Source organism: Mustela nivalis, assembly GCF_964662115.1.
Source record: "Mustela nivalis genome assembly, chromosome: 1".
Classification (NCBI taxonomy): Eukaryota; Metazoa; Chordata; class Mammalia; order Carnivora; family Mustelidae; genus Mustela; species Mustela nivalis.
The window spans coordinates 89,614,849-89,637,714 of record NC_139020.1 but is presented as its reverse complement, the minus strand read 5'-3'; the positions used below and the strand labels follow the sequence as shown (position 1 = coordinate 89,637,714).

Here is a 22,866-nt window from a genome sequence, read left to right as displayed (position 1 = left end):
CACAGTTGACCCTTGAACAACATATGGTTTAGGGGCACTGACCCTAAATCACTAAAGCACATAAAAAAAATCCATGTATAACTTTTGACATCCCCAAAACTTAACTAATAGTCTACTGTTGACCAGAAACCTTATGGATAACATAAATAGTAAAATAACACATATTTTGTATATTGTATGTTTTATATACTTTATTCTTTCAATAAACTAAGCTAGTGAAAACAAAATGTTATTAAGAAAATTGTAAGGAAAAGACAACAGTACTGTACTGTATTTGTAAAAAAAAAATTTTGTGCGGAAGTGGACCCATACAGTTCAAACCCCTCGATTATCTGTATTAGTTTTATCATTTTTTTAGTGGGAGGGGAGCTATCCAATTGCTAGTATTACCAAATTTGCTTTTTATTGTGTAAAAAGAAAATGGGGCATACAAAATTTGATTTTGGTCATATGTTTCCAGTCTGTGTTTATATACCTATAAACCGTTTACCCAAACATTTATTAAGTGCATATGTTCTATACACTGTGCTGGAGAATGGTGAATATGAAAGTAAGAAGACAAAACCTTTGCTCTCAGGTAGCTTGTAGAGGATGTGAATGGATAAAATCACATTTATGAGATAGTGTGAAGTGTAGTGTGATGAGAAAGCACAGTGGGCTGTGAGAACATGGTCTAAACTACTGGATTAGTGGGGAGGAGGTCTCCAAGTTTCCTCTGAATGATGCAGTTAGTTGGGTAGTTATTGGGAGAAACTTGGGCAAAAGCACAAAGACCACATAGTCTGGAAACTTTTAGACACATCCAGTGATGTATGGAACAGAGACTTATAGAGCAAAATTGGAGAGAAGGGCAGGGTTGTACAGATAATAAATTAATTTGTGTGCCACACTAAGGAGTTTGAAATTTATTTTGGAGGTACGGTGGGGGGGGATCACTGTTCCATGGCCTGCAGGTCTTCCTGATCCATCCAAGATCAATAACCTACAGAAGCTATGACAGGAACACACACTCTACGGTAATTGCTCTGGAGGTCCATTTGTTCTTCTTTCCTTATTCCCCTTGTCCCCTGTTTTCATTTGATACTGTCTTAATGATTATCTTAAACTTGTTTGATGTGTTGGTGCTCTCCAACATTTATCTTCCTCTTTCTCAGCCTCTAACTCATTTCAGCAGTTGTTTCTGGCCCTTGGATTTGGTGGGTTGACCTGGTCTCTGCAGGACCAACCCTAGTTTTCCTCAGTGGTCCTGCCTGCCCTCTGGCTCTGAGTCTGAGGCTGTCTCTGGAAGGAACCCTTGTCTTGTTTCAGAACCATAACATTCCATCAACTTGACCACTTGGTCAGTAAGCGAGTCTTTTTTTTTTTTTCCCCGTTCTCATCCCTTTCCTCTACCACAGTGGGGTCTTCAGAAACATTAAATGTTTTCTAAGTAAGTGAGTAACACAATCACATTTGTGTTCTTGAACCCTTTTTCTGGAAGCCATGTGAAAAGTGCTCTGGGCCATTGAGACTTTAGGCAGGGAGACCAGCTCAGGTATCAGTCCTGAACTGTGTCCCCCTCCATACCAAAGTGATCTAAGCATCATTATCCTTCTGGTTGCCTGAGTAAGAAACCTAGGATTATCTTAGATTCCTTCTTTGTACCTTCCCTGGTGAGTCAACTGCTTCTGGTCAGTCTCCAAGTCCAGTTAATTTTATTTCCTCATATTTCTCAAATGCTCCCATTTTTCTCTCTACTGTCTCTATCCAGTCAGACCAGTGTCATCTCTCTATTATCAGGATTACCAAAATAGTCTCCCAACTGGCTACCTTGCCTTGCCTTTGAGCCTTGTACCCTCTAATTTCCCATTCTGCAATCAGAGCAATCTTTCTAAATAAAATGCAAGTCTGATCAATTCTCTTAAAATCCTTTGGTGAGTCTCATTGCTTGTAGAATACAAATTCTTGTCATGGTCTGTATGGCTCTTCATGATCTGGTCATTCTCCACCTCAGCAGTTCCATTTCTTGCTACTTTTGCCATCCTGCACATAATGACTGGTTAAGTGGAATCTCTTGCTTCTTGACCCACACATCACCTGTATCCACTTGTGCTCACACTTTTCTTTCTTCCTGGAACACTGCTCTCACCATTTCTCTATGACTGGCTAGGTCCTTTCATCCCTTAGGGCTCAGCTCAGACTTCTCTTTCTCCTGGAACTGCTCTTGTAGGCCCATCGGCTGGGTATGTGCCCTGTGCCCTTTCTGTGTGTTCAGGTACTGACAGCACCATTATATGGTATTTCAATTACCTTCAGGCATGTCTGTGTTCTTATGTGTGCTGGAAGCTCTACTGGGTCTCATCCCCTTTCACGTACTGTCACATATACTGTGCCTGTTTGTTTTGGGGGCTGAAATACTCCTTGTGGAGCAGATACAACGAAAATAGTCCTCCCTCTCAGCATCTTTGACAGCTTCTCTGAACCCTCGGGCAGCCTTGCCTCCTTTCACTTTCTGTTTATCTCCCTGGATAGTGTACACTTGGGCATGGATCTTTGGCCCCCTTGCACCTTGGTGACTGCCTCTATAAATTTGTTCCCTTTTCTGATCTCCATTATTCTTATTTTTCAAGTCCTCGCCATTAAATCCTTGGGTATGCACACTGCCTGAATATGGACAATCATTAATGTAGTAATAAAGGAAGAAATTTAAACTCATTATAGATAATAAAAGCTAGAGAACTAGGTTGGCATAGACCTATGGAAGACAGAGTCAGTGACTAATACTGACAAGAGATGAGAACTGTAAAATAAAGAAAATGGCTTGTGTCAAAAGTTTGATGAGCTTCAGGTATTATTATCAAAATCTCTTGCACAGGAATTGCTAAGATGGCTCCTCTCTTCAAAAAGTTTTTTCTTATTGTCTTCCTTCAGAGGAAACAATAGGTGGTGTTGGCCCAGTTCCCATTCAGTCCTTTTGATGGCTCCTATACCAAGACCATCAATGGATGCCTTCTTCCTAATAGGCCCCAAACAGGCTCTGCTCTTTCTTTTTTTCTTTGTATTGTACTTATACGATACAATAGAGGTAGAAATTTATTGAAGGTTTCTAAGATGATCAGGTCAGCAAAAAATGCGTATTCTGTCTATGAATAAAAAAAATGGTTACTTTAAACCATATGCCTCAAACTATTTGAATTCTTTAGAAGAAAGACAGTATGAAAATTAGAACATATTTTTTTTCTTTTGCATTCTATTTGTATAGCATAGATATTTTGTGCATATGTGAAGGCAAAGTTCATATGGAAAGTGACTTATGATTTGAAGCATCTAACACTGTAATAGGAAAAACAAAAATTTGAGATTTGAAGAGATGTATACATCAAGAAGAATGTTAATGGAAGTTATTGCTAACTTGAGAAACCATATTTCACAGAATGCAAAGGAAGTAGTTAAAATACCTTACACTTGCTGTAGATAATTTTAATTAAAGGCAAAAGATGTTATAAAATTATTTTGTCTTTGTTTGTTTACCACAAATGAATGTTCTGTGTTTATCTCTTACTCAGAAATGCTCAGGAACTGAGGATGGAGAAGGTCCAGTTAGAACTGGAGAATCAACAGATGGAAAAGAAGCTACAGGAATTCCAATCAGCCCGGAGTAAAGAAAAGGAAGAAAGAGAGTAGGTGACATTTTTAGGGAATTTGAGAGGAATAAACTGACTTGGGTAAAGAATTACTTCATATATTAATATATCATTCCAAAAAAGAACTGCCCTGAATGAATAATTTCTGGCTTTTCCTGATGAACAAATAGTATTAAATTTCTCCTACTTTTTCTTTGTCTCTTTTATGATGTAAGGCATGTTGCTTTTGAAAATTACCATTACTTCTGGGGCGCCTGGGTGGCTCGGTGGGTTGCGCCTCTGCCTTCGGCTCAGGTCATGATCCCAGGGTCCTAGGATTGAGCCCCACATCAGGCTCTCTGCTCGGCAGGGAGCCTGCTTCCCCCTTTCTCTCTGCCGGCCTCTCTGCCTACTTGTGATCTCTGTCTGTCAAATAAATAAATAAAATCTTAAAAAAAAACCAAAGAAAATTACCATTACTTCTGTTTCCTTTGTACCTTATTTGGTCTTACACTTTCTTATTTCTCTTTTTACATGACTTGTGAACCATTAAAGTCTGGGATGTTTAGCACAGAAAGGCAGAAGTTGGCCTTTGCTCTCATAAAGCTGCCATCTATAGGAGACTGTGTTTGTGTTTAAGGTCATTTTTACTTAAGACAAGACTTTGTGGGGACAGGAGTTTATATGTTCATCTATAAGAATCATTCAAACCCTCAAGTATGTTTAAAATATTTTTAGACAAATATGTTTTAGCTGAAATTTTATTAATGAGCACTCTCTAATATTGTACTCTCTATCTATACTAATTTTACTGGACATTTTCCTTTATTATAAAAATAATAAGCATAGATTATAAAAGTCAAACAGAGCTGATGGTTATGTAATTGAAATTATTTCTTTTTAGCTGTAGGCTGAATCTCAGACCATTTGTAGCTCTGCTTTTAACAATTAAGTTTTTTTTCCCCACAAGTATCTTATCTTTGTGTAAGCCTGTGTGTGTTTGTGTGTGTGTATTTGTATGAATGTGTATTTGTGTATTTCTCACATATCTTTTACATTTTTACAAGTGAGGTTATCTATAAAATGATTCATACTCTATTTTTTTTACTTAATACATCTTAGCATTCTTGCCACATCAGCACACAGTTGATCTCATTCTTTTAAAGGCCACATAATATTTCTTTGTGTGCTTTTCAGATCTTTATTAAATTTTCTCAGTTTTGAAGTTGTAAGTGCTACTGTGAACATGCTTCTATGTATATTTTTGCTTACACATGCAAAAGTATCAAGGGTTAAATTTTAGGTCAAAGTGTATGTGCAGTTTACATTTTAGTAGAAACTAGGAATATTGTCTTTCAGATAGGCTTCAAAAATGTATAGCTTTCTCCTACAAGGATAATAGTGCATGTCTCATGTGCTTTGGCTGATACTAAATCTCATCAGGCTTTTTGTATATTAAATTTGCTTTTGTTTGGTCTTATCATATACCCAAGTGATATCATCAAATATCCATGCAATACCTTCTGAACCATTAAATAAAATTCAAATGTTTACCATAGCGTCAGTAGTATTTATCTTTAGAATCTGATTCTTTGAAAAATATTCATGACATATGCACACACCTTTTCTAATAACAGATTAATCAAGGATATCAATGTCATATGTCATCCCAGGTGGTAAAGTATATTGTATATTTTGATACTCCTCTTTTAATGATCCAATGAACATAGTTTGCACTTCTCAGTGGCTCATGAAATATTTGTGAATCTGAGTTCCTGAAATCAGCCTCAAGAGAGGGTTTTCATTAGCAGAGGAACCTTTTCTAGACGGTTTTAAAAATGTTCTAAGGCTTGACTGAGTTTTCAGAAGAGGTAAGTGTTCTTCTAAGGTCACATAGATAGTAAATGCCACTGCTAGAATGAGAACTTGCCACTCACTGGTCAGGAAGATAGAAGTCTAATGTTCTGACCTTGACTTTATTATTTATTGTCTGTGTAACCTTGGGGAAGTTTTTGTCTCATTATTTTTTAAGTGAGAATTGGACTTCTGCCCTGCTGACTTCAGAAAATTTTGTGAGTTTCAAAAGTGCTTTGAAAACTAGAAATTAAACAGTTTGCCTTCTTTCTCATCTCTGTTACCTTTCAACGTGGGAACTGATTTGTAGTCTTTTTTTTTTTTTTCTTTTTTTTTTTTTTTTTAATTTATTTTTTATTTTCAGCATAACAGTATTCATTATTTTTCACCACACCCAGTGCTCCATGCAATTCGTGCCCTTTATAATACCCACCACCTAGTACCCCAACCTCCCACCCCCCACCCCTTCAAAACCCTCAGATTGTTTTTCAGAGTCCATAGTCTCTCATGGTTCACCTCCCCTTCCAATTTCCCCCAACTCCCTTCTCCTAGTCTTATACATGGAATTCATCACTAGTAGATCTGCCAAATATTTTGGGTATTATTTTGCTTCCTTTTCCTCTTTACATTTGTAGACACTTAAATTTTAAAACTGTACAACAATCTGTAAAGTTTCCTATAAATCATTAAAGCTATCTTTAATCATCATAAATGTCTAAAAAATGAAATTCTTCATCTGTGTTTGGACATTTTACTTTTATTCATTTCTTCTCAACAGTTGCAAATATGGTAGAGCTATATTTTGGAATTGCTGAGGATATCATGGCATTATTGATATTTCATTTTCATTTTGTGGTGGTCTGTTACATGTTAATGATTGAATATCATTTCTTGAAACAGGGAAAATATATTTGTTTTCATTAAAAGGAGAAATATATTTGGTAATTACATTTCATCTTCTGTTTATGTATATTAAAGGTCAAGTGGATATCACTGGAAATCTGGACGAGTGGGAAAATTGGGTAATCAATCACACACGCTGTCACAAAATAAAGGAAATATTATTAAGGTAAGAAAATACCATTTGGCTCTCAGGGAATTTACTCAGTGAAGAGATATAAATTAATTTTTCAGATCTTGTATCCCCTTCTATATTTAAGAAATCTACTATTCTTTTAACAGCTGCATATGATTGGGTTTTGATTAATTCTTATGGGTTAATTTATAACTTTCATTATTCAGATATATTTTGTTTTTCATCGGCAAGATGATTTTCAAGAATTCACCTTGAATAGAATTTTTCTAGACTGAGTTTTTTTTTATACAGTTCAATCAGTTTTGGTTTCAAGTATGTGAAATACAACTATGTAGTTTTATATTAAGATGAAAACTAAGTTATTTGATGTAACAAAGGACAGACTTTTTTCTGCCTTCCTATAATCACATTTGTTTAATAGTATTTATGTTTTGCTTGAATAATTATTATTCATATAGTATTGAGTTTATGTGTGAAGATACCCAAGGAAAAAATGTTTTCAGGTTTCCCAGCTATAGAATTGCTTTAGCTTTACTGTGTATTATAAAATATAACATTACCTTATATTTAAGATTAAAACAAGATGAGTGACTTTATGTAAGGAAAGCTGTTTTGTTTTTGGATTGTTTAGTACAAGATCCGTGACTTCGTAAGTCTTAACTTATATAGCTTTTTCTCTTTTATATACCTATCATTAAACTTTCTTTGGACCAGTTGGCATCTATAAACATCTTACTTGATGCTTCTAACCTTTCTGTTTTCAAAAAAGCCTTTTATTTTTTAGTGTCATTCTCTTCCTGAGATATGTTTCTTTAATTTTTGGATTATAATCCACTTCCCATTTCTCATGATCTTTCTGAGATAGTGTTCCATGTTTTAGATGTTATTGAAATATAATATAATAAAAATGCTGACTCTATGATTATTGACTTATTTATTCAATAACAATTATTAAGTGCCTCCTTTGTCACATAGTGTATTATCCTTGTTCTCAAGGAGATCCTCATCTAATGTAAAAGATGACGTACATATGAGAATAGGAAAAGTCAGTATGTCATTTTTGTCATAACCATTTAGTGTATAAACCATCTGTGTTTGGGAAAAAATACTTCAGTTCTACAAATAGTTGAGAGTCTTCTAGATGTCTTTGTAAGGAAAAAATGATGAATAAATCATAATGCCAGGCCCCACAAATCTCATAATTGAGTCAGATGTGAAAGCATGGGGTTTAGGGAGCTCTGGAAGGTGGGGTTAGAAAGTGAGCTAGGGCAGGAGGGAATAACAGAGTGAGTCTTTTCTTTCACTGTGGGAATGGAATTCCCTGACAGCTTTTGAGCAGGAAGACAGCAAGATTAAGGTGATGATTTATGATGGCTGATTTTGTTTAAATATGCAGGGCATTAGGAGTTTATAAATAGAGGATAGAATAAGTCATATTGAAAGTATTTTCATCATGTCCCACATCAATAAAGAATGTATTTTGATCATGAACTTTTCTATACATGAACTTTTCATTTATTTATAAATAAAATTTATTTATAAATATGATAGTTTACTAATATATCATGTGTATTATAAAACAAATTGTGGACATTTTTTAAGGATGGCACAAACTTCATTTCTACCTTCTTGTCTTTTCCTGCGCTCCCTCAGGCATGCATACATGCTACTTTGGAGGCCACTAATATAGATAGTAGCCTCCAAAGTCTAAATAGGCAGAGAGACTATTTAGAAGACTAGTAAAAGAATCTAGAGGTCAAATGAGAAGAGTCTAAATTAGAATGTAGCAGAAGAAATAGGAAGGAAATCACGGAACCAAAAAAGCAGTGAGAAAGGAAAGGAGGAAGTCAAATGTATAACTGATATCAGGATGATTGACAATGAGGTAGAATAAAGAAAAGCTGAAAAAAACTGGGATTTAGAAATCCCTCCCTCCCTTCTTCTTTCCTTCCCCCTTTCCTCCGCTGTCCCTCCTTTCCTTCTTTCCTTTCTTCCTTCCTCTCCTTCTTTTCCCAGCTCTACCGAGGTAACTGACAGTTACAATTTTAAGATATTTTAAAGTGTAACAGCATGATGATTTGATACATGTATACATTGTGAAAAGATTTCACCCATAGGTATAATTAACCCATCCTTACCTCACATATTTACTCCTCCTCTTCTTTCTTTCATCTTCTTTCCTTCCTTCCTTCCTTCCTTCCTTCCTTCCTTCCTTCCTTCCTTCCTTCCTTCCTTATTTTCTTTCTAGGACATTTAAGTTCTACCTAGCAGATTTTGAGGATTTAGAATTTTATTTGACTTCTAATATGTTAGTTGAAGCCAAGAGAGTAAATATGCTTCCTAAGAATTTATAAAAGGGAGAAGAAGGGTATAAAGGATAAAGCTCAGAAAGGGCAGGTATGAAGGATAAAGCTCAAGGAATATGGAGGTAAAAGAGAACTTTAATATTGATAATCACTATCTATTTTATACTAGTCAACAGTTCAGCTGCTTTTTCCTGTTTTATCTCATTAAGTGCTTATATTGCTCTTGAGAGGCAGTTATTTTTCCAATTTTACAGATGAAGTAATTTAACATCAAAAAAAGTTCACTTGCTCAAGGTCAAGCGTCAGGGCCAAGATTTGGAATGCAGGCTTTCAAGCTGGTGCCAAGGTGATTTGCCAGCTCTCCGGTAGAGGGAGCTTGAGAAGAGGAAGAATGGTAGAACCCAAGTAATGCAATTTCAGAGAAAATGAAAGTAAATGAGGGTGTTTTGACTGTGATTTTAGACCAGTGTTTCTCAACAGGAGTTAGTTTTGCCTCCTAGGAGACATTTGGCAATGTCTGGAGACATTTTTAGTTATCACCACCAAAACGGTTTCAGGTTTTTGGTTAATGAATGTTAGTGGCTCCAGGCCAGGAGTGATGGTATGCATCCTACAACATACTGGACAGCCTCGCCACCAAAGGATTACTTGGCCTAAAGTATCAAGGTATCAAGGTATCAAGTCCATGGTATCAAGGTCAAGAAACCCTATGTTCATCCATACTGACTAAAATCCTGACTCCTTTCATTAGCTCTGTGATTTTAGGTGAGTCACTTAAGTTTTCTGAGCGTCTGATATATTTGTAACCATACAATATTTGCTAACTACTTCACAGAGTTTTAAGCAATGTTAAGATTATGTGTGTGAAACCAGTTGTAACACTGGCTGAAAATGTTTGTGGAGAATTAGAATTTTTAAAAAACACTGAATTTGATTTGATATTGGATGGAAAAATATCAGTTGGTTACAGGAAGAAGGGTGGGTGGCAGTGAATAAAGTCTAATGTTGCAGTGAGCATGAGAGTGGTGGGTGACATCTCAAGGAAGGATTAAACAGGATCAAGGAAAGACTTTATTACAGTTGACCCTTGAACAACACAGATTTGAACTGTTCAGGTCCACTTAATATGCAGATTTTTTTCAATAGATCTATGTACAGTACCATAAGTGTATTTTTTCTTCCTTATGACTTTCTAAATACTATTTTCTTTTCTCTAGCTTACTTTATTGTAAGAATACAGCATATAAACATATAACATACGAAATATGTGTTGATCAACTGTTTATGTTCTCTGTAAGACTTCCAGTCAACAGTAGGCTATCAGCAGTTAAGTTTTGGGGGGCCAAAAATTGGTGCCCCAACCCCCATATTGTTCAAGAGTCAACTGTATATTGTTTATTATAATCAGAAACATGTGAGCCAGTTTGTAGCTGAGGGATGGGACTCACTAGTGGGGGAAATGTAGAAGACGCAAATGAGGAAGGTGTCAGTTGCTGGGGTGTCTTTGCAATGATGGTTCCTTAGGTAGGCTTTGGCCAATGGAAGAAGGACACACTGCATCTGGTTAGAAAGACAGAAGACAAAGCAGGTGTCAGTAAAGGTAATATTTTAGAGGTTGCATTTAACAGGAGGTGAGGCAAGAAGCTGTGGAAATATTTTAATGGGAAGACCTCAACATTTGTAGTAAATTTGAAGGCAACATCATCTGCTCACAATAAGGAGGGAGAGTGGGGTGAATATGAGTCTTTCAGAATGGGGAACATTTGAGTCATGTGGGAGTCATGATTGAGGTTTAGCACAAAATGAATAAGTAGACTGCTGAAGAGCATAAGAGTATGGATTTGTAGGGGACCCAGTCAGGATTATTTCATCACAATGGTAGGTAGATAAAGGTAGAGGTCTAAGAGGAAGAAGGTAGGGTGATCATGTTTAGCACCAGATAGCTCTGAGTCTGGGCTTTTGAAGGTGTGGCCTTTCAGATTGCTGTTAGGTTTAAGGTTTGGTCATAATGGTCAGGTGGCTGAAGAGGCATTTAGATGTTCATAGTAGTCAGCATGGTGGAGGGTTTTCAGCATCAAAATGTCAGGTGAACATGGACATTGAAATCTCTATGATCATCACTCAGAACTGTGATGGAGAAAAATACTGAGCAGATTACTCTAGTTCAGGTGGAAGAGGATCGTGAATATTAATAAAAGTGGTCCATGGTTGGTGAGGACCTTCAGTAGAGGCATCATTGCTGAACGATGAGATCAGAGCGATATTCTGGAAGCAGGACTAAGGACCAAACAGGGAGAAAGATTTTCTTCTCTTCTGGTGAGTACAAGGGAGTAGAAATGGAGCTAGTTCCTCTGGAGAGTTCTTTAGAGAAGGTTGTGTCTAAAGCAAGGTGAGTCCTATTAATGGGAACTTTTGCAAGAGATGTTTTTAGGAAAGGTTTAAGTCATAAGATAAATGATTATTTAATAAGGACTCTATGGACTAGCAGGAAACCAGGATATAAGGACAAGCAGTAGAAAATGGAAAAAAGTTATGTAGCTAATTGTATTAAGAATAAGAATATTTGAAAAAGTTGCTCATGGATGTGGGCCCAGCGTGGCAGATTAGGGTATTGGTGGGAGTTTGGAGGCATTTGTCAATGCAAGGAGGCTGATGATAGCATAGTCTGACTCCCAGGGACCATATGATATGTCTGTATAGTACAACTATTAAGCTTCCTTGACCCTCAGTGTACCCCTTCAGTATTCTCTGGTGGAGGCAAAAGTGGGTTAAGGATACCAAATTACTGATGTTTTAGATATACATGTATGTACATATACACACATACATGTACACATGTGTATATACATATGGCTGTGTGTGTGTATGATGTAATGTGTGTATCCCCGGTCCAACCCTACCTGATCCTAGACTCTTCCAAACAGATGAAAATCAGACTTGGGAGAAAATTCTAGTTGCCTAAAAATGGCAGCTAGCAGTTTGTTCACTGAAATATTTTTATGCAGTTTGAATCATTTGAAGTAAATGTGACCATATTTATAGAGCTGAAAAATATTTACAATAATAAAAACAAATTATAAAATTTCCCTAATAATGGGTTCAATTTGTTTTGGCGTAGCCATCCTGCCCAGGTTGCCTATAACCACCTTGACCATGTTGCAATTCAGATGTATAATTAAGGTAATAATAATGGATAATTTTGTTATAAAAAATGAGATTAAATTATCTGTAACTTGTATAACATTTTCAGTTTAAAAATAAGTGTGATTCACATAAAAGTTGATTATTTCAATCCCATTTTCTTTTCTGCTGTGTTTGGTACATAGCATCTGAGCAGCTACTTGAAGAATGTGAACAAAAAAATGCCCGTTTGAAGCAAAACCACTAGATTCACTGAGAATAATTATGCCTAAATTTTCAAAGATGACTGCAGTTGGTGCAGCCGTCGACATAGAGGCAACTGTTGTTCTCATATTCTCATGTACAAATTGGGCAACTGAGCATGCAAATTGAAAATTGAAAACTAGGCATGAATTGACAGGGTCTGTGTAAATGTGCACCATTCCTCCATGCTCATTTGTGTACTTTGAATGTTGGTTTTAATAAGACCAAGGCAAGTATATACAGTTAGTGAGTCCATTTTATGTCTTAAAATCTTAAGATCCAAGGATTTTAAGTGACTATTTGAAACACCTAAAGGCGAAGCTTATTTACTCAATATTTTGTCTATAACTTCGGACCGTCAGGGATCACAGCTAATATATTGAAGGTTAAATCTATGATGCTTAAACATGTGGTTCTCCAAATTAGACAAATAAGATAATATTGGCTTCTACAGTTAGGTAAGCAGAGTGTCTCAGTTAGAATTCAGTTTAGATTTAGTCTGTACAAATATTAGACTTTGTGTGTTTCAGAAAGATCAGAGATAGAAAAGGCTTACTGAGCCTTTACAGTGTTTGAATACTAGTGCTTTCCTAAAATAGTTTCATGAGGATATATAACTATTTTTGTTCAAAACATAATTTATGGCATGTTTTTAAAAGTGGTTTAGTTATTGCCCAAAGTTCCTTTTTTGGGGGGGTTATTTGCTCTTCCTTCAAAGTTCTATATAAGTTTTAATCATGATTTTTTATTAATTTTATATTATTTTCTCAAATGTTTGTTTTGCTCAAGATTCACTGAAATTTTATGGCTCTCTACCATTTTTGTTAGTAACTTAAGCATTCTTTGAATAAGAGAATATATTTCTGACAAATAATATCCATTTCATTAATACAGTTTTCTGCTGGAAAAGTGAAATTAAAATTACTGAAGGAGCAACTTCAAGGTAAACAGTTTACCACTGTGTTATTAGATGCTAAAGCTATAACTTTTCTTTTTCATTTGAAGTACATAGATAATTAAAGTGCTAGAATTGTTTGTGCTACATAATGATTCTAAAACCCAAAATGATGACTCTCATGTGAGGTTTTGATATTCAAATCCATTTTATTTATTTTTGGGGGAGGGCAGCCTTATTTTATGTTAAAAAAGTCAACTTAAAATATGAATATAATAAAACATTTTCCAAACTGAGGTCTTTGATAGTACTATTCTGTGACCTTACTTATATAATCTTTTAACCAGGAAGATAATTGAGCAGTATAAAATTATAAATTGAAATTCTACTCTAGGAATCTAAAAGAATATTGAAAATAGTTTTATAATTAATTAATTATTTCAAAATAGCAAAACCTGAAAATAAATTTTGAATTCACAGTAAATCCAAAAGAAGTAAATTTTTTATAGAGGATAAGTACATTTAATTTGAATGGATAAGATAATTTGGTAGGACAAATTCTAGAAATACATGTAACATTTATTATAGAAGCCTGTTTTCTGTGAGCTTCATTTAATTTAATCCGGAGATGGGACAGAATGCCATAGCGATTCTATCAAGAGCATAGTTTTTTACATTCTGTAATTTCACTTGTCTAATTTAAGTGAGTTTTAAGCAGGATGGGTATGGGCACGTATGTGGGCCCTAAGGTCACAGGCGGCTATGAGGGAGGAGTATGGTTTCCACAGTTTACTGGGAAGAGTAGACTTGTCTGCACCCATTCTTACTGGGGAATTAATATTTAAATACTCTTTGAGAATTTAGAAATGTGCTTAAGTTCATTACTTTATCAGTCAGAAAACTAATTGGCCTGACATTTTTCTTTTCTTCCAGATCCAGTGAAACCACAACTTAATTATAAGATGGCCAGTCCTTCTGAAAGTAAAAAATCCAAGATAAAAGGGAAGGTTTGTGGACAGTGTGAGAACAAAGCTGCTCTGCTGGTATGTGCACTTTAAAAAGGTCCTAGAACCTAACTTTCACATGGCCTCACTCACCTCTTCCAAGTTGACCTGCTTTGGGAGTCAATTACTTTCCCTTCGCTGCTGTTGCTGAAGGGGAAGTGAGCAAGCCGCCCTGTTCAATGCACTGCATCTCATCCTCTCATTCCAATTTAAGGATATCACCTTCCTCCTGTCCTCTCCCTCTTGGATCATGCCAGTCAGCACACAAACATGTTGCATAACTTTCCAAAGCAAAACTACACCCAAAGTTCTTCTATGACCACCACATCTCCCTCTGAACCCTTGTTAGTAAAACTTCTAAGGAGGTGTTGTACACTTGCTCTCATCGTATTCTCTCTTCCTATTTTCTCTCTCTCTCTCTTTTTTACTGAGGTAGAAAGCACTTACTGTGAAATAGACCTTAAATGTACAATTAGAAGGCTTTTGACAGATGTTTACATCCCCGTCAAGGTAAGAGAATGCCCCTGAGAGTTCTTTTATGACTTTTCCAATTAATTTCCACTACAAAGCCAACTGCTCTTGTGATTTTTAGCCGTACCTTTAGTGGCACCTATTCTTGAACTTTATGTAAATGGAATGATAGGGTATATATTTTTCTGTGTAAGGCTCCTTTTGTTCCACATAGGGATTCACCGATGTTATTACATTTATTAGTAATTTGTTCATTTGAATTACTGAGTAGTACTCCATTGTACAATATACCACAATCTGTTTATTCATTGACATACTGAATGACAGTTGGGTTGTTCCCAGTTTTTTACTACTGTGTTTAAGCTGCCTTGGATATTTATGTGCATGTCTTTTAATTTTTTCCTTCAAACAAATGATGTTTATTTTTTCTCCTTGAAAGTTATGAAGTGAAATTGAAAATAAAAAAAGCCGCCAAATGGGTTCCAACGGTTCTCTAACTTCTCATTGTTGCTGATTTCATGAACTTAAAAAAAAATATAGTAAAATATGCCATAATTTAAAAGTTACCATTTTAGCCATTTTAAGAGTATAGTTCAGTGGTGTTAAGTACATTCATGTTGTTATGATGCCATCATCACCATCCATCCACAGAACTCTTTCCGTCTTACAAAACTGAAACTGTACTAATTGAACAAAAATTCACATTCCCCATTCCTGTCAGCCCCTGGTAACCATCCTTCTCCTTTCTCATTCTACTTTCTGTCTAGGAATTTGACTATTCCAGGTGCTTTGTATAAGTGGAAGCTACTATATTTGTCCTTCAGTGCCTGACTTATTTCACTTAATGTCTTCGGAGCTCATCCATATGGTAGCATGTGTCAGATTTTCCTTCCTGTTCAAGGCCGAATAACATTCTATTGCATGTATATTCCACATTTTGTTCATTCATACATCAGGGGACACTTGGGTTGATTCTACTTTCTGACTATTGTGAATAATGCTGCAATGAATATGGGTATAGATATTTGTCCAAGTTTCTACTTTCAGTTCTTTTGAGTATAGGCCCAAAAGTGGAATTGCAAAATTCCCATTCTTTCTTGAATGCTGTCTATTCAGAATTGGGTCTATGTCCAGAAACTGCTGCTATCAAGGTCACAATGGCATCCATATTCTTAAATACAGTGGCCAATTCTGAGTTCTTATCTTAATCTATTAGTAATATTTGGTACAGTATTCCTTTTTTCTTTTGTGACTCTTCACTTGGCTTCCTCCAGGACATAATTCTCTCTTGGTTTCATTTTACTTTCCTAGCTGTCCCATCTCAGTCTATTGTTTGTTTTCTGTATTCTAGACCCCTGAGTATTAGAGTGCCCCAGGGCTCAGTCCTTAACCCATTTCTCTAGTCCATCTATTTACTCTTTTTATTATTTTTTTAAGATTTTATTTACTTATTTGACAGAGATCACAAGTAGGCAGAGAAGCAGACAGAGAGAGAGGGGGAAGCAGGCTCCCTGCTGAACAGAGAGCCCGATCAGGGATTGATCTGAGGACCCTGGGATCATGACCTGAGCTGAAGGCAGAGGCTTTAACCCACTGAGCAACCTAGGCACTCCCATCTGTTTACTCTTGATAGGTAATTTTGTCTACTCTCTTGGCTTTAAAGATCATCTCTACATGGATGGTACCCAAATTTACATCTCTTGGGGTGCCTGGGTGGCTCAGTGGATTAAGCCTCTGCCATTCAGCTCAGGTCATGATCTCAGGGTCCTGGGATGGCGCTCCACATCAGGTTCTCTGCTCGGCAGGGAGCCTGCTTCCCTGCTCCCTCTCTGCCTGCCTCTCTTTCTACTTTTGATCTCTCTGTGTCTGTCAAATAAATAAATAAAATCTTCAAAAAATATACATCTCTTATTCCTCTCCTTCCCCTGAACTTTTCCAACTCAGACTGCCTACTCAGCAGCTCTACTTGGTTGTCTAACAGTAATCACTAACTTAGTGTGTTCAAAATTGAACCTTTAGTATCTCTCCAACATATTTTCTTCCCCACAGTCTCCTTAGAAAAATGGTCAATTCAGATATTCCCTTCCCCAGCAGCCTTTTGTAAGGGAGGAACAGCTGAGTAGCCCTGAATTTTTTGGAGCTTCTCCATGCAACCACATTATATTTATTACCTCTTAATATGTACTTATGTGTTTATTTTCCACCTACCTATGTCAAGCTCATGAAAGTAGGGATTTAGTTTTGTTCACTGTTGTATGTCCACCACCTAGAATTATGGTTGCAATTTAGGAGGCACTCAAAAAATATTTGTTGAAAGAATCCATTTTTTTTTTGTAATAAAGACTTGAGATATATCTTCCTTTCAGTTAGTATTAAAAGTACTCTAATATCTGATGTAATTTAAAATATTATATGCCTTTGAGAAGTTTCCCCCCCCAAAATTTAATGATTATAACAAATATTTGTAGATGACTGTAATGATATTTGTTATAGGTTTTGGAGAATTTGGCCTTCATCATTTCTGATTTGAGACTCTGTTACCGTCCTTATTTCATGGCAGTTTTAGTTGTTTAAGAGAGTTAGAATGCTGTAAATCTGATAAAGAGATAATAGCAATATTAAATATATTTAATATTTAATATTACCCTGGCTCTTGGTACAATGCTCTTACTATTACATCATGCTGTCTTCTTATTTGATGTAGTGATGGACAATAATTTAAGAAATCTTTATAAATTGTACCTATCCAGAAATATTTTTTAAAAATACAAACAATGTTAATATTCCTGAAGTTGGAAGTATGAAAGCTAAAAGGAACTTGCTGGCTGAACTGAATTGTTGAGGTCCACTGTTCATGATCTGAGCAAAGTATTTATGTAGGAGCTGTCAATATTTCTTGTGAATCCTGTTCTGTGTTGAGCATTATTTAAAGACCATCAAATCTGAACAACATGACATATGTAGGTAGGTAAATTTGACCTGGAAATAAAGGATGATTTTCAAAAGAGAAGGAAAAACAAGAAGCGGACATTTCAGACAAGATAAATGGCACATGCCTTGTCTGGAAAGCAGATGAGAGTGATGATGTGTGCAGTGATTAAAAGGCTGATTTGCCTGAAAACTGTTAGAAATAGAAGCTATCATTTAAACCTTACATGGTCTTGAAGATTTTTGCTAAGATTTTAAGAAAGTATGTTGGTTGATTTGAAGTGAAAGTAATGACCTATGATTATTAGTCAAGCACCATAATAAGTTATTTAAAAATTCAAGTTAGGCATATCTAATGAAATAGACTGTGGTGATGGTGAACTTAAGGTTATCTTGTATTCTTAGCATCCATCATTCTAGATGGTAATGCTGGTGTGTAGTGAGATTAAACCTTCTAATAAATCATGATAAGGCCTTCATCAGGGCCTTCATTCAGGGTAGACTGTATATGGCAAGTAGAGGTTAAGAGCTTGAATTTTTGATGGTTTAAATCTTGACTTTACCTTTTATTAGCTATGTGATCTATAGAAAATGGCCTAATTCCTCTGTATTTTTGTTTTCTAATTTGTTACAATGGGATAATACAGGTAGTATAGTCAATACCTCAGAGTTACTGAGAATAATAGTTAATGCATATGAAGTAGTTAGCATTGTGCCTGGCACATTGAGAGGAGACAGTAAATTGTGTGTTTTGTTGTTGGCACATTTTCATATCTCCTGATGCATTCACATACATTGATGGTAAAAATAAAATCCCAAACCTCCAGATTCCTTATTTTTAAAAGAAATTCCAGTAGCTTTAGGCTGTTTGTACACGGCGAAAGTGAAATGGATCGTTAAAAATTACATATTAATTTGGCAAATGTAGATAATTTAATTAAACTCAAAGGGATTCTCAAGCCTTAGCACAACTGATCTAGGCTTGATCAAATTAAAAAGATATTTGCTAAAACTGCACTTGGGTATTCCATCATTGAAGAAGCATCTGTGGTGGAATGGGGTCCTTATCTACATTTTTAGTACGTTTCTGCCAGTTATACAAACTGCCTAAAAAGATTTTCCAGTTGGCGGTCATTTTAACCCAATTTAAATCCAAATATGCTTGTATAACAAAATATATAAGCTTACTCTGCAATTCCAGCTTTGATCTTCTAGTCTACAACATCCGTTCAGCTACTTTCATTAAAAATCTGTTGTTAACAAATACTTGGCTTAGAATTCAATGTTAAAACTGATTTTCAGTATTCTATATTACAGTGTAAAGACAGTTCCAATATGTCTAAAAAATTTATTAAAATATTCGCAGATATGTTAAAATTATGCAGAATACTTTTGGAAATATGCATCAATACAATAGTACTGCCATGTGTGTATGTGAAATTACAGCTTTATATTTGGTTGTACATTTAAAAATTATCGATCCAGATAATGTTTTAATCATCATTTCTGTAAGTGACTGTTGTTCTTCAAACATGAGTTGGAAGGGTGGGACTAGTTCTGCTATTAGGGATAGTGTTTATTTTTCCTTCACTTAAATAAAACATTCAGTTCTGTATAGCTAATAACATTTGAAAAAGATGCAATTGGATTATGATAAATACCTCCCAAGCAGTCATTTGTCACATTGGGTTTTATTTTATTGCAGATTTTATCAAGGTTTTTCAATAAATGATTAGTGCTATGATTAATGGTCAATGTGATTTTTAATAATTTGGGTCATGGGCAAGCTTGAGTTTTCAGCCAGTCTGTGGGATTAAAATCCTGGCTCCATTAGCTATGTGACTGGGCACATTCCCAATCATTATGTTCCTTTGTTACTTCCTCTTCACAACGGAGATACAATGATCATGTTAATCTTCTAGGGTTGTTGGGAGGATTCAGTGATGAAACATATGAAACGGTTAGAACAGTGAGTTAGTGTTCTGTAAATGTTGTGGTTACTGTTATTGTTAGGGGATTCTAGCCTTCCTTTTCAGTTTCATTAGTTTTATAAAATGTCTTACTCTTTTTACCTTTGGTGGTGGTTGTTGGTGTTGTCCTAATCATCTTATATTTAATAAATCTGGTCACATTATTGCAGGCAACTGTCATCATATGGAGACTTTGTAATACATTTTTTTTTTTTTAAAGTAATGGTCTCCTGTTGGGTTTTTAGAAAGTGTTTACTTTTCTACACCCTATACATTCTGATGCCTGTTACTTGGTGTGTGGTCTGCACACCAGCAGCTGCATGGACGTCACCTGGGATCTTGTTAGAATGCAGGATCTAGGTCCAAATCTGGACTTTTTGAATCAGTCTTCACTGCAACAGAATCCCAGGTGATTCATATGCACAAGAGGGGTCACTGTATTGCACATTTTAGTCAGTCACTCCCTAGTCAAGGGTAGAAGAGCGTGGTCAACCTTTCCCCAATCTGCCCTAGCTGCTTTCTGCGTAAGATCCCTTGACAGGAGAAGAGAGGGTGGAGGGGAAGAATGGTGGTGGGCATGCAAAGTGGAGGAGAGGAAATGAAAAAGAATCAAAGGGAATGTGGGCTCTGTGACATAGACTTTCTGACATTATCTCTCTAGACCCTGCGCTTTCTTACTTATTTGTGCTGCTGGCATTCTTTACATGGCCCAAACTCAAGAAAATTAGAGGTCTTAGCTATTTGGGCTGCTTTTTCTTATGTTGTACAGGCTCACATTGAAGTGGCTGTACAACTGCCTATAGTACTTTCAGTAGCAGTAAAAATTCCATTTTTTTTTCTTTTTACTTTCAGTCTTGCTCAGCACCATCATAGGTACAAGTATAGCCCATAAATTTATTCATAAATTTAAAAAAATTACATTTTAACACCATAGGGAATTTGAAAGATAAATATAAACTTGTCCATAATCATTTTGCCAGTTATAAGAATTGCTGACATATTGATGTGGTTCCATCCTGTTCTTTTTCTTATACTTACTTTCCTTTGAGGAATCTTCTAAGCATACTTCTCAAACCATGTTTTGAGAATCACCGGTGAATTAGTACCATTGAAAGAAGTGTGTGGGGATTTTTGGAGACAAACAGTATATGCATTGTGTCATGTAAATCAATAGAGGAAAATTAAAGAAGTCATAAAAATGAAGTAGTTTTGACCCAGAGAGAATGCCTGCTTACTTGGAATTGTATATACATATATACATCTAACACATATATCTAAAAGTTACTTGCAGCTATTATATTTATTTTCATAAGACAGTAATTAGAGTTTACAAATTAATTTTTTGGGTCAAATTGTTCTAGTTTCCTTGGACTTCTCTATTCTGATGACATCTAGGCATGTAATCGGAGAAATAAAGATAAGAATAATGACTTCTTTATGCAAATGTTTTCTCAAGGTCATTAATATAAGATTGTGTGATATTTTAATGTCTTTTAAGGTATGCCTTGAATGTGGAGAAGATTATTGTTTGGGTTGCTTTGCTAAAATTCACCAAAAGGGGGCACTGAAGCTCCATAGAACAACTCTTTTGCAGGTATGACTTTTAAAAATGCTTTACTTGTACTGTATTTATAAAATGTTTCAACCGAAAGACATTTAAAACATGTTTAATTATCTAGAATTTAGGATGACTTATATTAATTTACAAAATTCTATTATGTACAGTTTTTTACTTATATCTCAAAATTATTTTACTGAGTATTAATCTGGGTTCAATTTTGCTATTTAAACTGGGTTTTAATATAGTTCCTGAGACATGAGCTTGATTAGAGTTTTTAGATCATGCATTTTATCTGTGAACTTGACATTTAAAAATTAGACAGTATTTTTATCTATTGTGGTTTCAAATGAACACATGGTTTGCTTTAAGTATTATTTCTATATAGTTTATAAATAGAAATCTCTACTGTTTTCTTTTCATTTTTTTAATTAGTCTTGTATTTGTCCTCACCCATTATCATTTAAATAAGCTTATCTCTCAGGTTTCTACTTTTCCTCCTACATAATAGAAGCTTTTATTTTTCCTCATATAGGCATTGTTCTGTGAAATGCTCAAGTTCAAACCCTGTCAGATGGTTTAAAAATTCTAATACTTTAACAAGAAATGTGGTTAAATATAGATAGGACATATTATACTGGTTACATTTCACAGTGCACTGATTTGTCATAGATTTTATTCATTATGCAGCAATTTATTCAACAAATATTTATTGACTACCTTTTAGAAAGCAAGGTCTGTGCTAGGCAGTACCTTACACAGATGAATAAGACTAGGATTCTGCTCTTAAGGACCTAAGTGAGAACCAGGGACCTTGTGTAATGGGTTAAAGATTTTACTATCTTGTAGGCAAAAGGAAGGAGAGGATCAGATCAATATTTAGAAAGATACTGGTAGGTTTCAACTTTTACATGACACCTCACCATAAATATTGATAACTCTCAAGGATGCTGATGACTCAAGTCATAATAATCACAAAACATAAAACAGACCTTATTTGTATCAGTATTTACCCAAGTGACATACTTTTGAGTGACTACTCAATATTTAGAGCTTCTTAGCAGAAATCATGAGAGAAAAACAAAAAGGCACTCCATTTTAAGGGTAGAGTCTAATTCCCTCGCCCACCAAGCTCATATTAGTAATATTTGCTGGTGTGGAAGATATAAAGAAGAATGAGACATGGATCCGAGGTCTGATTCTCTCCTGGCCCTCCCTCCGACCCCATCTCTAGTCCTCTCTTTCATGTCTCTCTCCCTCTCTTTCTTCCATACACATCACACACAAGCACACACATACACAATTTCAAAAGACAGACTGTGCTGTGATATGGCTTATTGTTATCCAGAGACAGATATAATATGGATCAAGTCATGCTTACTAAAAGCAATGCAATATAGTGTAGGCTTTATAAACATTATGTCATTAAAATCTATGTCTTTTATGTCTTAAAAAGAAGAATGTCATCTTTCTAGATGGGATTCTCATGTAATTCTAGTGTGGAATTGATAGGGAAGAGAGAATTAATACTTATGAGAATATATTTTGTATCATACACTGTTGTTATATCCTACCAGCATTACATTTTCTAGCTTTGATTGCAGGGGAAGAAAGGTTGGTGAACCAGAAATAGTAAAATGGCATTTAAGTTCCTAGTGAATCTCAAGTTGTGGAAGACACATTCATCTCTAAAAGTTAACAGAAGTGAATTTTATAACAGGTGTGGATCAAAGAGCATAGCAAGCGACAACAAATCCTTGAAGCGTCTCTTTAAACACAGGGGTTCCTTTATGTATATATTTTAAAGTTAAATACCATAGAGAACTATGTATTTTCCATATTCATGTTAGTCCTCTGT

General features: G+C 35.4%; 1 protein-coding gene across 5 annotated transcripts in view; it reads left to right on the top strand.

The window, feature by feature from the left end:
• Positions 1 to 22,866, top strand: part of ZBBX (zinc finger B-box domain containing) — a 113,035-nt gene that overhangs the window by 8,470 nt on the left and 81,699 nt on the right. For all 5 annotated transcript variants that reach the window (XM_082745113.1, XM_082745112.1, XM_082745110.1 and 2 more), the window contains 5 exons: positions 3,546 to 3,659; positions 6,435 to 6,525; positions 13,077 to 13,125; positions 14,011 to 14,120; positions 20,949 to 21,044. In XM_082745113.1, coding sequence (XP_082601239.1) covers positions 3,546 to 3,659; positions 6,435 to 6,525; positions 13,077 to 13,125; positions 14,011 to 14,120; positions 20,949 to 21,044 — 460 coding nt within the window. The remainder of the gene's footprint in view (positions 1 to 3,545; positions 3,660 to 6,434; positions 6,526 to 13,076; positions 13,126 to 14,010; positions 14,121 to 20,948; positions 21,045 to 22,866) is intronic.